Source organism: Eulemur rufifrons, chromosome 29 (genome assembly GCF_041146395.1).
Source record: "Eulemur rufifrons isolate Redbay chromosome 29, OSU_ERuf_1, whole genome shotgun sequence".
Lineage (NCBI taxonomy): Eukaryota > Metazoa > Chordata > Mammalia > Primates > Lemuridae > Eulemur > Eulemur rufifrons.
Window position 1 is genome coordinate 38,230,595 of NC_091011.1, and position 13,438 is coordinate 38,244,032.

At 37.2% G+C, this 13,438-nt stretch overlaps 1 protein-coding gene across 1 annotated transcript in view; it reads right to left on the reverse strand.

The window, feature by feature from the left end:
* SCIN (scinderin) overlaps positions 1 to 13,438 on the reverse strand; it is a 67,982-nt gene that overhangs the window by 52,151 nt on the left and 2,393 nt on the right. Inside the window, exons 2-3 of the mRNA XM_069461889.1 lie at positions 9,392 to 9,546; positions 5,502 to 5,663 (exon numbers count right to left, since the gene is read on the reverse strand). Coding sequence (XP_069317990.1) covers positions 5,502 to 5,663; positions 9,392 to 9,546 — 317 coding nt within the window. The remainder of the gene's footprint in view (positions 1 to 5,501; positions 5,664 to 9,391; positions 9,547 to 13,438) is intronic.

The following is a 13,438-nucleotide window of genomic DNA, read 5'->3' on the forward strand; positions in this document are numbered from 1 at the left end:
CTTGGTGACCAAAAGCAAGTGCATCCGAGCTAGAGCAGCGAAATGGTGATGGAGAGGAAAAGAATCATCAAGAGATATTTAGAAGACCAAGCCTATGGGATCAGTCAGTAATGCCATTTGGCTGTGCACTGGAGTAACAGGGAAAGGGGAAATGACTTGGAATATTCTAGTTTGGCATTTGGAACTGATGCCACCCACTGGGATCAGATGTACAGCTTTGGGTGCTTCTTTTTTTAGCACCAGTGAGAGTGGGTGAAATTATGTTCTCTGTGCTAGCTGAAATGTTTGACAAACCAGAGAAGTCGTCCGTGACATTTTATCAAAAGCCATTTCTGCCAGCCACACAAGTTGGTGACAGCTACTCAGCTGACTTATTGGTTCTTCATGCATATGAACCTGAAGCCCCTTTAGACATTTCCTATACTGAAGTGGTTCTCAACATTCCCTACTAATCTACATTATAATATCCCAAGGGTGGAGGAGAGGAAATTAAAAAGTACCTACACCAAAGTCCCACTCCAAACTTGTAAATCAGAATGTTTGGGGGTCAAATCACAGGCATTAACAATTTTTAAAACCTTTTCCAAATGATTCTAATATGAAACCAGGTCTTTGAATTAAAGTATAAATCCTCATACCTGGAGAATTGTCCTTCCTTGTGCCCTCATCCATTCTCCAATACAGTATGTTGGTAGCTCTGTTCCAGTATGTCTCACATTCCACACTGTCCCACTCTTACTTGGGTATGTGTCTGTGCTTCCCATCATTGGATAGTACCTAGAGTTCAAAAGCTACCTGATGTTCACCCTTATACTTCACTCACCCAGCACATAATAAATGCCTTTCACCCCTACTTTCATTACAGGGTACACTTTAGAGATTTAAGATTAAGTGTATCTTTCCCATTGTTTTTTCTTGTTGCTTCAAGGCTCTCTTCTTATAAATCTAGTGGTATGCATTATTTTGGGGTAAGAATACATTTATCTGGAACAAAGAAGATTTGGTTCTGCCTTTTCTTTTAAAATAAGCATTTTTAAGTCACAGAAGTCTAAAGTCTTAAGTCTAAAATCCAAAATTGTTTTAATTTAAAAGAAACTTGATTTTTCTAAAGTTTTTTGGCAGGAAGTTTGTGAGGATGCTGTCTAGAAAGTGCGTTTTGCATATCAAGAAGCAGGGTCTTGGCCTTAGGGGCTAGAGGGCATTACAGGAACGATAGATGTGGCAAGAATATGAAATGGTATAAGACTGGTTTGTCTGGTCCAAAAAGAAAAAAGTGAGTGAGTGAGGCCAATAAGTAAACAGACAAGCAATGGAAGAAGTGCTGAGAGGCAAGTCTCTGTATGGTAACAGCATAGTTAAGACAAGGCTGCATCTAACCCTACAGTGGTAGGACAGTGGACAGAGGAAGTAGAAAAAGACAAGGTCAGGAAACAAATTATGAAGAAGGTAATATCAGAGTGTCCACTGGATTTAGCAGAGGCCATTGATGCCCCATGCCTGTAGCAAGAATAGTTTCCAAGGAATGGTGGGAATGAAAGTCAGACAGTGTGGGTTAAAGACTGACTGCTAAATGAGGAAGTGGAGACTGCTTTTTCAAAGCAGTATGACTGAACAATGGGAGAGGGGGCGATAGATTATAAATAGCGAGAGTAGGGCAAAGCTGCATAACTGACCAAACAAGCTAATAAGGAAACAATATGCAGAACATCAGGATTAGTAATTCACCACGGGAATTCCTACTCCTGTGAAACCTAATTCTTCACCAGTGGCTGACTCTGACATATATTTCTAAGAGTTAACCCCAGATCCCAAGCCATAAGAATACAGGCTTTTTTACTATATTTGATCCTTTGGTTGCAATATTTTTAGATGTGATTTTATTAGTTAAAACTTATTAGCTAATTTCTAAAAATACTTCCCATCTTTAAGAATAGTGAGAAAATAATGACTAATAAATTTTCCAACATTAAAATGTATAGTTCAAAAGCATTTTTCCAAAAATCCAGTAAATTGCTAAGATCTAGCCATATTTCATAGTATTTTCTGAATATACACTAAATATGAGAATGCATCTAAATCAATCTCTAAAATATTGATGATTTTCTTCACTTTCAAGCTGGTTAAACTGATAATTTTACTATTTCATGCTTCAGGCTGAGGAGGTTACTTTGCCGTGTCTAGGGAATATTTACTGTAGTCTAAAACTTTACAAAAAAAGAAATGTTTCTAAGGCATATGGGATTTCATATTAATAATAGTAAATGTTTATCAAAAAAGCTGACCTCCCTCAAACATGATCAATGTATGGGATTTAGGTTATATCCATAACCTTAGTATTGGTCAGCTGGGGTGATAGCTTTAGAAGCTTAACTGCCATTTTCATACCTAAGTAATAATAAAAACTTGGAGAAACTGTACTGGTATTATTTTGTGCTCTCTAATGCAGAAAGTGGTCTTTAAAGAATTAGCTCAATGACTCCATTAAAACATTACGGTGCATAAAGTTTTAGTTCCATCTTCTTCTTTGTTTACTGCAACACACCCCAAAAATAAAGTCACTAAGGTAACCACAAGACCTTATGACCATTTAGAAACTTTTGGCAACATACCGACTGGTTAATGGTTAGTAACGTAAACACAGATCTTGTGAGCACTTGTTTCAGTGTATGTAGGAATCCAGTTCTTGATTCCTACTGAGGAATCACTTTAGAGTGTAAGAACTTCCATAGTTTATAGAGATAACCCAACACAAGTACCTCTGCAACAAAATCATTCCAAATATCTCTTTTATGAGGCATGAGAGCAGAAGAGAACCTGAGAGTTATTAAAGATAATTAACTACATAAAATGAAGATAATTGACTATTAAATAGATGAATGTCCTTGAACCTTATAATAGAGACTAGGTCCCTATTACATGAGTCTGGATTTGTGGCTCATACTCCCACAGGCTGACACTACCTATGGGAAGAGAGCATGTATCACTAGACTATAACAGGTCAACCACAACACCTATCTAGCCTATTGTGGAAACTCAATATTTGTTCCACAAAATAATAAATGGTTCAGTGAATACCACTACTTTCAGGAGAATCTTAGCAGATTAGACATTATCAATTCTGAATCCAGCAGATTCTGAAACTGTTGCAAGACATTGTATTACAGGGCCATGCCATCTTATATGCTCCTAAGTTACCTTAGTGTGGTGAACAGAATGTGAAGCAGGAATAGAAAACCCAGGTCCCATCCCAGGTCACCAAACAACTGGTATGAATGTAATGAAATCTTGTAAGGCTTTTGTTTCCCCCTTTGAAACTGGGATAATAATTGCCATTTCCTGGATGTGACTGTAGGTCAGATGAAATTGAATCATAGTCAGCTAAGGATAGAAGTGACATCAGAAATCAGAGTCAAGATGTAAAAATAAATAAGGAAGTTAAGGCTCAGAGATGTTAATGATTTGCCAAAGATAAGAGTAGTTAGTTGGAAAAGTGAAGTAGAAGCTATTCATAATAATTAAATAGATTCTTGCATTTATGTAGCAATTACATCATGAATAAAAAGTTTTTTTAGAAATGAAATAATTTTAACATCATTGGGAAGTGTTCATCTTGTTTAGGGGCCCTGGAGATCATCAAATCAAATACCTACCTTGACAGATGAGAACTTGAGATTATAGTATCATGAATGAGAACTGTCTCCTTTTTCTAATAAAAAAGTCATTTCATATGTAAAAACAATTTTATACGTTATAAAGGGCTTTAAAATATAAGTGGTGGACCTGAGAGTTGAGGTAGACAACTACTGTTCCTAGGCTTTGAGAGACTGAATGCTGTAATTGTTTTTGGAACTGTGTGGCTTGATGATACCTGTGAGCATCCGCTTACATAAGCTATTTATTTATTTCTTTATTTACAGTATAGGGGAATGAAAGGATGGAATAATATCTGTTTTCTGCCTCGATCTGAGGGTCAGGACTTAAGCCTGTAAGGAGAATGAATTAGCTTTTGAAGTTAAAAAGGATTTTTCCATTAAATTTATTGTAAGATTCAGAAGAATAGTCCTGCCATTTGGGGTACATATGTCTAAGTGTGATACTAAGAATTGTACTTTAGGCATTAATATTATTGTGATCTCAACTGTGCATACAAGGTAGTGTGATTCAAGTGAGCCAGATTATGTATTAGCAGTAATGAAACCATACATACACCCTGACTTACAGAAACTGAAAGTGTTTATACCTCAGGGTCATTTTCCAAACCATTTATAACTTTTGTACATTTAATCTCTGTGCTGTTGTCAAATTAATATTGCTTAAACAGAATTTTTTGTAGCTCTATCTTCAGAATTCTTTGTGCCCTTCCCCTATGCACATGGCAATAAACTCTTTTGGCTTCTTGGCTGCTTTATCCCCAAATACCACCCAAGTAGATGCAGGAAAACAAAATGCTTAGGTGGCGATCGGATATACCAAGAGTCTAATCCGGGCTTCATAATTTCCTGGCTATGTAACCTTGAAGAAGTTCCATAGACAATCCAAGCTTCATGCTAGCTGAAGCAGTACAGGTCAGGTCATGCCTCTGTACAATGCTTGGCCCAGAAATGTTAGGAAGGATAATTATAATGTTGATATATGTGGTGTGATGAGGAACAAGAAGAGGAGATCATTATATGCTCTGTGCTTTCCTGAATTCTTTGCCTTTGTATTTTTTTTTTTTTTAGTAGTAGGGATGCCTTTTTATTTCTACTATCAAAACCTTACATAGTTTTAAAGATGCAACTTAAATTCTACCTACTAGAGTCTAGCACAAGGCCTTGCGATAGTACTTCTTTATCATGATGATAATAACTGATTATAAGTAAACCTGATATTAGAAGGGCCTATTTTCCTGGGAAAAAAATCACAGGTCAGATATAGTATGCTATTGTCCATGCCATTAAGATGATAATTGATATTTGTTCTTGTGCCTTTTCTTCTAACAACCCTAAATAGAATTGATAAATGGGAGACAGTATGGTGTGTGTGTGTGTGTGTGTGTGTGCGCGCGAGTGTGCGCGTGTATGTGTGTGTTAAAATATTCCTTCAAAATTCTTCAGGTGGCTGTTTAAATTCTAGAAATTTGATTGCTGGGGGAATCAATTTTCCCCTTAAGCTATGCTTTCCCACATACAATTAAGGACAAAATAATTAGAGGAAGCTCTGTTCAGAGAGAAGGGGAAATATATTAAATATTATTCAATTTCTGTTCTATGGTAGGAAGAACTAAATCACTACTCTGTACTAAACCTATCAAAGAAATAAAAACTTTGAAGTCCCACTTTATGTGTCATTTAAATATTTGCCAATTACTATGGGATACGATTGCATCTCACATAGACATGACCTCTTTCCTGTGTGCAGAAAATAGAAAAAGTGATTGTTCTTCAATGACACGTCCATTTCATTTGATCTGAAAACAATCTGCGTTCCTGTAGACATCTGTGTGTGCATAGGAAACTTACGGTGCCAAGGTCAATGATGAAGCAGTCGCCCTTGTTGAAACTGTCCCAGCTGAGGGGAACTTCTGTGGCCCTGACCACTCTCCTACCCTTCACATGCAGCAGCCTCTGGGCGGACAGGTCATTGGTGAGAACGTGATTGAGTCCAGACGCCACACCTCCAGCCTGCAACGGGGAAAAGACACAATACAAAACAAAGAGAAAACTGGTGAGGCTTCCAACCAGACAAGGCAAAGCACAATACCAAAGGGATTTATGCCAAAACTGTGCCTGTGCGGCCAAAATAAAATAGCTACCTATCACATGTGAAAAGTTACGTAGGAAAAGAGAATTCCTCGGTAAATCAACAAGTTGGTTTATTCGGTCTCCTTATTCTTTCTGTTTTAATAATTCGATGTAAAATTGAAAATATTTTACTGAGAACCTTCGGCGTATAAAACACTGCTGTGTACACAAAAAGAAGCAGCCATGGCTCTTGCCCTTTGGATGCTAATGATTTCAAGCCATTAATAAGTGAGAAGGCAAACAAAGATTTCAGGGAAGAAAGTGAAAGGAGGCTAGAGGAGAGTCAGAGGTAACAAGTACAGGTGACAGCAGCCAGAAAACAAGGCACCCAAAATTCCCACTGTCACAGTGTTACGATGGAGAAGGGGAGTTGAGTATTTGCCAGAGATAGGCTGCTCCTATGAATGGTCCTTGTTTTCACATTTCAAAAAAAATCAAATGTTTTCTTTATTTTCTGCTAAACAGAGTTTATTAAATATGCTAGGTCTGAGTATTTTTACTTTAAATCAGGAGAGATGCAGTATCTTGACAGCACATCCCCACCACAACAAAACAAAGCAAAGTAAATAAAACACAATCACATTGACTTAAAGAAATGTTGAAGTAAGAATTTTACCTGTATCAATTATATTTTCTTATATTATTTGCAATCATCTTTTATCTTTTCATTTTTTTTCTAATTAAATGTTAGGAACCATTTCTTTATTTCCACAATTAATTATAAGGTAACGTGCATAACTTTCACAAGACAGAATAAAAGCAAAGTGGATGATCTTCTGAAATACAGGTTTGCTGGCTGGCAGATGTCTGATGGTCACTATCTACAATAACGGCTGAGGGCAGGGTCTTGTTCAGCTTGGGAAAGGTATGTCAGCCAGAGACTTAATATAAGGGAGCAATGGTAAGTAACAGTCCTCTATACCTCCTTCTCAGGCCCTAAAAGACCTCAGAGAGAAATGACACACGTCAATCACATGAGATAAGAAGATGGTCTTAATGTTTCCTAGCCAAATCTTTACATTAGGATATGGCAGCTAAATATGATTTTTGCAGACTTGGCAATGGTAGGCTTTGTCAAATTCTGCCCACTCCAAATAGACACAATAGCTTGTTTTGTAGAGTAGTCTTAAAAATTTTCCCCAATATTTGAACCTTTTATGTATGTTGAGAATATCAGAGTATAATGATTAGTAGCTTAGATACTGGAGTCAGATGGTCACCCATTCACATAACAGCTATGAGATCATGACAATTACACAGCCTCTCAAAGCTGTGCTTTACTTATCTTAATAGAATGGTAATTATAGAAACTGCCACACAAGGTTGCTTGTATTAAATGAGATAATATGTGTGACATGATTAGCATATTCCTATAAGCCTCGAACTACTATTGGGGTGAAATTAAGCATAATAGAATCATATTTGCTCTTCTGGGTGTTAAATTATCTCTGCTTCCACATTTCTTATCAAGGATTGTTGCAAGTGCACATGTTGCCATCTGCTCAATGTCACTGATAAGATAGTGGACTCATTTTCTTGCTGATAAATTTGACCTCCATTTGCAAACATCATCTTTCTAAAATACATTAGTTTGTGCTGGTTTTACTGTTGGTAATTAGAAGATAATTATCCAATAACTGTAAAATTACTTTTGTCATGTCCACTTTCAAATACGTATCTAGAAATTTTATTTTGAAAGTCCTGTTAATAGCCAGCAGGATTAATAACACAAGTCTCTACTGGTTGATTATATACTCTGTAGCTGTGGTCTCCAACTCCCGGGCCACGGACCAGTACCAGGAACCAGGTCGCACGGCAAGAGGTGAGTGAGTGAAGCTTTATCTGTATGTACAGCTGTTACCCATCGCTTACATCACCACCTGAGCTCTGCCTCCTGTCAGATCAGTCACTGTCTCCCATCAACCCCAGATGGGACTGTCTAATTGCAGGAAAACAAGCTCAGGGCTCCCATTGATTCTGCATTATGGTGAGTTGTATAATTATGTCATTATATATTACAATGTAATAATAGAAATACAGTGCACAATATATGTAATGTGCTTGAATTATCCCAAAACCATCCCCCCCACTCCCACTCCATGGAAAAATTGTCTTCCATGAAACCTGTACCCGGTACTAAAAAGGTTGGGGATGGCTGCTCTATAGGTATTTTATTACTTAATCTTGACAACACCTGTATGAGAAAGCTGTTATAATACCCACTGCACGTTTGAAGAAATTTAGCACAGAAAGGTCAAGTATCTGCCTTAAAGCAAATAAGTCATATGTGGCAGAAATGGGTTTAAAACTGGGGTGATGTCACAACACCTGCTTTTGGTAATTCCAAGACCCAGCCCATTTAAAATGTTGGCTTTATTGACATAAAGGAAGTTTCAGGATCATTTGGCATAAACTGTATGAGCTCATGTCAATTAAATACAATGAGAGGTAATAGTTTTATACTTAGGGTGCTTAACAGCCTAGAGGGAAATAATGATTTCAAGAGAGATAAGAAAATATATACGTGTTTTGTCCTGATCTCAATGGTATCACAAAATATTCAACCGAGGCTCTGAAAAGGTAAAGGTAGAAATAAACCCTGGCAACTTAATAGGCAAATTTAGTATTATAGTCAGAATTATAGTTTAGCTCTGAGGTTTCAGATCCACACTGGGGTGACATGCTCAAGGGGTGGGGTGGTAGGGTGTGCTGAACACCTGCCGGAATATGTTTGATTTTGGAAAGGCTTGTTTCTGGCATGTTTGTCTGGGGAGGCTGTTCCTCACATTCTGACTGAACACATACGGTGGGGCAGGGGCGGGAGTGGTAGAGAAGGGCCAGTCTGCAAAGATCACTGGGAGAATGCCAGGAAAAAGCTACCCTTTACCGAAGCTTGCCTTACAGAGATAGAACTACTTAACTATTTGTTTTTGTCTGTTTATGTTCAGAAGTAAAGCCAATACATTGGCGCTGCAGACCAATACCTGTAAATTGTGTGCGAGTATGTATCTGTGTGTTTACGTGCATATTTTGGGTTTGTGTGGCTGAACCACACATATTTTCAGCTCAGTGGTTGCAACTGCATCATTTCTCAGACCAAACCACATACTATTTGGGAAATGCATGTATAGTTCTTTGTAGTAACTGAAATTATAATTGTTATAAATACTGTATTAGGATATTACAGAACAATTGCCATTCCAAAGTCTTGAGTTACTTTCAGCAAATTCAGAGATTCTCTAGAACAGCAACAATGAAAACTGTTAAGATTCAAGTTACCAATATTTAATTATTGAAATAACTTAACAAAATATTAAAGGGCTTTCTTGTGAAGACATAACTGAAAGCTCTTAACTTTCTTAAAAATATTATCCTATTAAATTAAGTCAAGTTTGTACATTTCACTTATGGCACTGTACATTCCATGTTCACTGAACACCATGTGTCTGGCAGGTACTGGAGAGAGAGCAGTGAACAAAACAGATTTAAACAAAGACAAAACAAGAAAAAAACCCTGCCCTCAATGAACTTTCATTTTATGAAGACGTGGCGTGGATGAACAGGAAGAGAAGGGTTCCTAATGAAAACTGTTTGAGAGAGCTGCTTACCTTGTATTTCAGACCTCCTTTGAAATAGCCAACAAAATCAGTAGATTCGTAGCCCTGAAGTTCTCGACTTTGCACTGGCTTGCCACCCAAATAGTCATCCATCTGAACAGTGAAGATGGCAGCTGCTGTGCTTTCATCCTGGGAGCACTCCTTTCCTGAAACAGCAAATGAGAGCACCTCAATTACCAAGCAAGAGAAAGGACTAAGGCAGAATTTCTGATATAAATTAGAAAATTTTCAATTCAATTATTTATCGATATGACAAATAGTCTTATACAGAAAGATCTTTTAGCAGAAACAGTATGATATATTATTTTGCTAATAACTAAAAAAATTGTTTTTGTTCCTGCTTTTTTTAGGTTCTTAAAAAATTTTTAAAAGAAACATTGCTGTCTGAATGTGCTAAGAAAGATAACAGTATATTCAGGTGAGCACTCATTTGGTACAGACAACGATACCAGGCTATCCAAACATTTTGCCATTGGTTTAGCCTTTATTAGCATCAATCCTTAGGCTTCTATAATATCAGTATGTTAATTAGTATTTGTGAGGAATATGAACATCATGGGCCATAATTAATTAATTTCAGGGAAGCAAGTGGATTTTAGAATGGGAAAATGAATACAGTTTGATCTTACCTCTATTTTGCTTGAATGAAATAATCCCTGAAGGAAAAGGGAGAGTAAAGGAACCAGCATGCTGGCATTTATTAAGTGTTAGTGTAGGCGGCATTGTCCCAGGAATTTAACATGCAACATACATTTAATTTTCACAATTCTAATACAAATCATATCCAAGGTCAAAACAATTCCTAAGAACCAGCGTCTGCATTGTACATGATGGTCAGAGCAAGGACAATCCTGAAGGAGACTCAAATTTTATTAAAAAAAACTTCAAACCTCTGACTGCATCTGAGCTGTATAAAAATCATAAATGATTCTAGAAATAATAGGTAACATTTATACATTTATAGTACTCTCACTATGGAACACACACTGTGCTAGTGTATTAACATGGGTGATCTCATTTAATCCTCAAACAAACCCATGAAGCAGAAGCTATTTTCTCCCATGTTACAACAGAGGAAACAGAGGCTTACAGAGACTGAGTAACTTTTCCGAGTGCATAAAGGTGACCTTTAGCAGAAAAGGCCACAGACACAGGTTTGTATGATTCTGAAGCACAGGCTCTTAGAAACTACACTAGTAGATATTTTTAATACTCAGACTCTCATTAGTAGTAAAACTTTGTGGTGATTAGAGTATGTTCATTTCCCCCATGGATAATGGGTGCATAAAAGTATAGAAGCTGTAACAATGTAATAGTTCACCTGAACAACCCTGAGAGTATTTGCCAAAGTGGAAGAAATCAGTTAGCTATATTAAAGAACGAATAAGATTTCTTTACAATTCCTGTCTTACTCTCAAAGGAGACCTGAGTAGCAAACATCTTCTGAGAGGAAAAAATCAGCAGCTAGAAGTATACTTGACACGGTAACAATTTTGTGACCTTGCTGTGGTGGAAGGTAAGTATTTAACACAGAGACAATTTTGTAGTCTGAAAAGACTCTAGTGTCATTCTTCTGCCCATTTTCCTAACCCTAACTCGGAATAACAATTAAGATATAGGTGTAGATTTTGTACGCAGATGCTTTCAGAGATAATCTCAAATCAAGGTTAATATCAAAGATGTTAAAGATGATGTATTTGACATAAACATGCTTACTTGACTACAAGGTGAAACCTGAATCTCTTTAGGCAGACATAAATGGACAGGCATGAAGTTAACAAATGAACTGGAAGTATTAAATAAGTTAATTAAATTATGCTTTCATTTGCTGATGCTTATATAATGTGCTAGGCTAGGAAATATCAGTATAAATAAACCAGAGTCCCTGCCCAAAAGAGGTTGAAAGGTCTTAATGAAGCGAACATCAGCTTATGAATGTGAAAATTAGAATCAAATTCAGTTGTATTTGTGTATAAACTCTGCTTATGAATTCATTTGGTTTTCCCCTATGAATTCTGATGACATTCGTTGTTTCCCTATGCTGATTTTACCAATATCTTTTATGCTCTGTTATGTTATATTAACATTATATTATACTTGTATATATGCTGAAAACTTCCTGAAGTTGCTGTGAGAATATGATGATTTTATATATAAAATGTAGCTAAAAAGAGAGGCTGAAAAACTAGGGTAAGCCAGATATGGTAATATCTGAGAGTTGGCCGGGCATGGTGGCTCACACCTGTAACCCAGCAGTTTAGGAGGCTGAAGCAGGAGAATTACTTGAGGCCATAAGTTGGAGACCAGCCTGGGCAACATAGCAAGACTCCATCTCTACAAAAAATAAAAAAAAAAATTTAGCTGGGTATGGTGGTGCACACTTGTAGTCTTAGTTACTTGGGAGGCTGAGGCAGGAGGATTGCTTGAGCCCAAGAGTTTGAGGCTGCAGTGAGCTATGATTGGGCCACTGCACACCAGCCTGGGTGACAGAGCAAGACCTTGTCTCAAAAAAAAAAAAACAAAAAAACCCCCACAAAACTAGGTTAATCCAATACCCTTTCATGATTAAAAAAAAAAAAAATTAGCCAAATTAGGAAGAGAGAGGAACATCCTCAACTTGATAAATAGCATAAACAAAAAACACAGAGCTAACATAATATTGAATGGTGGAAGCCTGAATGCTTTCCCCATGAGATCAAGAGCAATAAGGTATAGATATATCACAACTTGTTTAACCAGTCACCTGTTAAAGTGTATCTGGGCTGATTTCAATTTCTGGCTATTCAAATAAAGCCGCTAAGGACATCTGTATATACGTTTTTGTGTGAACAGAAATTTTTACTCCTCCAGAATGTGTGCCCATGAATGCAGTTGCCGGATCATATATGATAGTTGGATGTTTAGTTTTGTAAGAAACTACTAAACCCTTTCCAGAGTGCTGTACCATTGTACATCCCCCTGCCCCAGCAATGTAAGTTATCCAGTGTCTCGGCATCCTCTCCAGCCCTTTATATAAAGTTCCTTTTATTGTAATTCAACCCTGTGGATTTTCAGTGACTTGCAGAAGGCCAAACACAGACCAGTCACAGGATAAATGTATGTATGTTGCTTTAAAATCTATTTATGCGAAGTTAAAACTGGCAAGGAGAAAGGGTGAGGGTAGGTATTGGTAGCATAGGTTGGGGATGTGACAGACAGCTGTTTTACCAGCTGGCCCTGCTCGTTGACTTGGTGCTATAAGGACCTAGAAGCACAAGGTAGATGCACTTAAACTGCTAGGTACAAACCTGGACTGTTTTTTAAGGACTAATGCCAAAACTTCTAAGTTATATGCAACAAATTCTTACTTTCCTTACATTTAAGCCTACAACGCTAATGCAAAGTGGTACATACAGTAATCTGAGCTATGCCAGGTTGTTATGGAAACACCGAGGAAGAGACCTGGAAAGATCACTCTCCCTGTGTTCTCTCTCATTGTAGGTACTTGTTCCTGTTGCCCATTCTGAGTCCTACGTAGCCTGTTTCTTTATTTCTGTGCTATGCATCTTTTTCATCCCAATTTGACTCTACCTTCACTTTTCTTCCTTCCAGCTGATGTCCTGATTTCCTTTAATCAAATGTTCTTTTCCCCTGAAGCTCTCCTTACTAGAACTTTCAATCTGTCTCTCTGATTAATCCTTATGGATTCATCCTAATTTAGATCTTAGGGTAGACTATTTACAATAAAATTCAGTTTGCTTAGGGAACTGAGGTAGGAAGAGCTGCTGAAATATTTTACCTTAAGCTTTTCCATCTCCCTGTGATTTTTCTCTTGAAACAAAAACCCTCCCAATTACTCTCCTTCCCTTGTTTTCTCTCAAGGCTTCTGTGTTTCCCCATAACCACAGACATTTGTATCTCTTTCACAGTACTTATCACATTTTACTGGTGTTGTATCACTTTTTGTCTTATTGCACCTTTGAGATGATGAAACTTAAGAAAAGGTTCATAAATTATTCATATGCAAAAGTACATTACACAGTGGTGGGCACATTGATG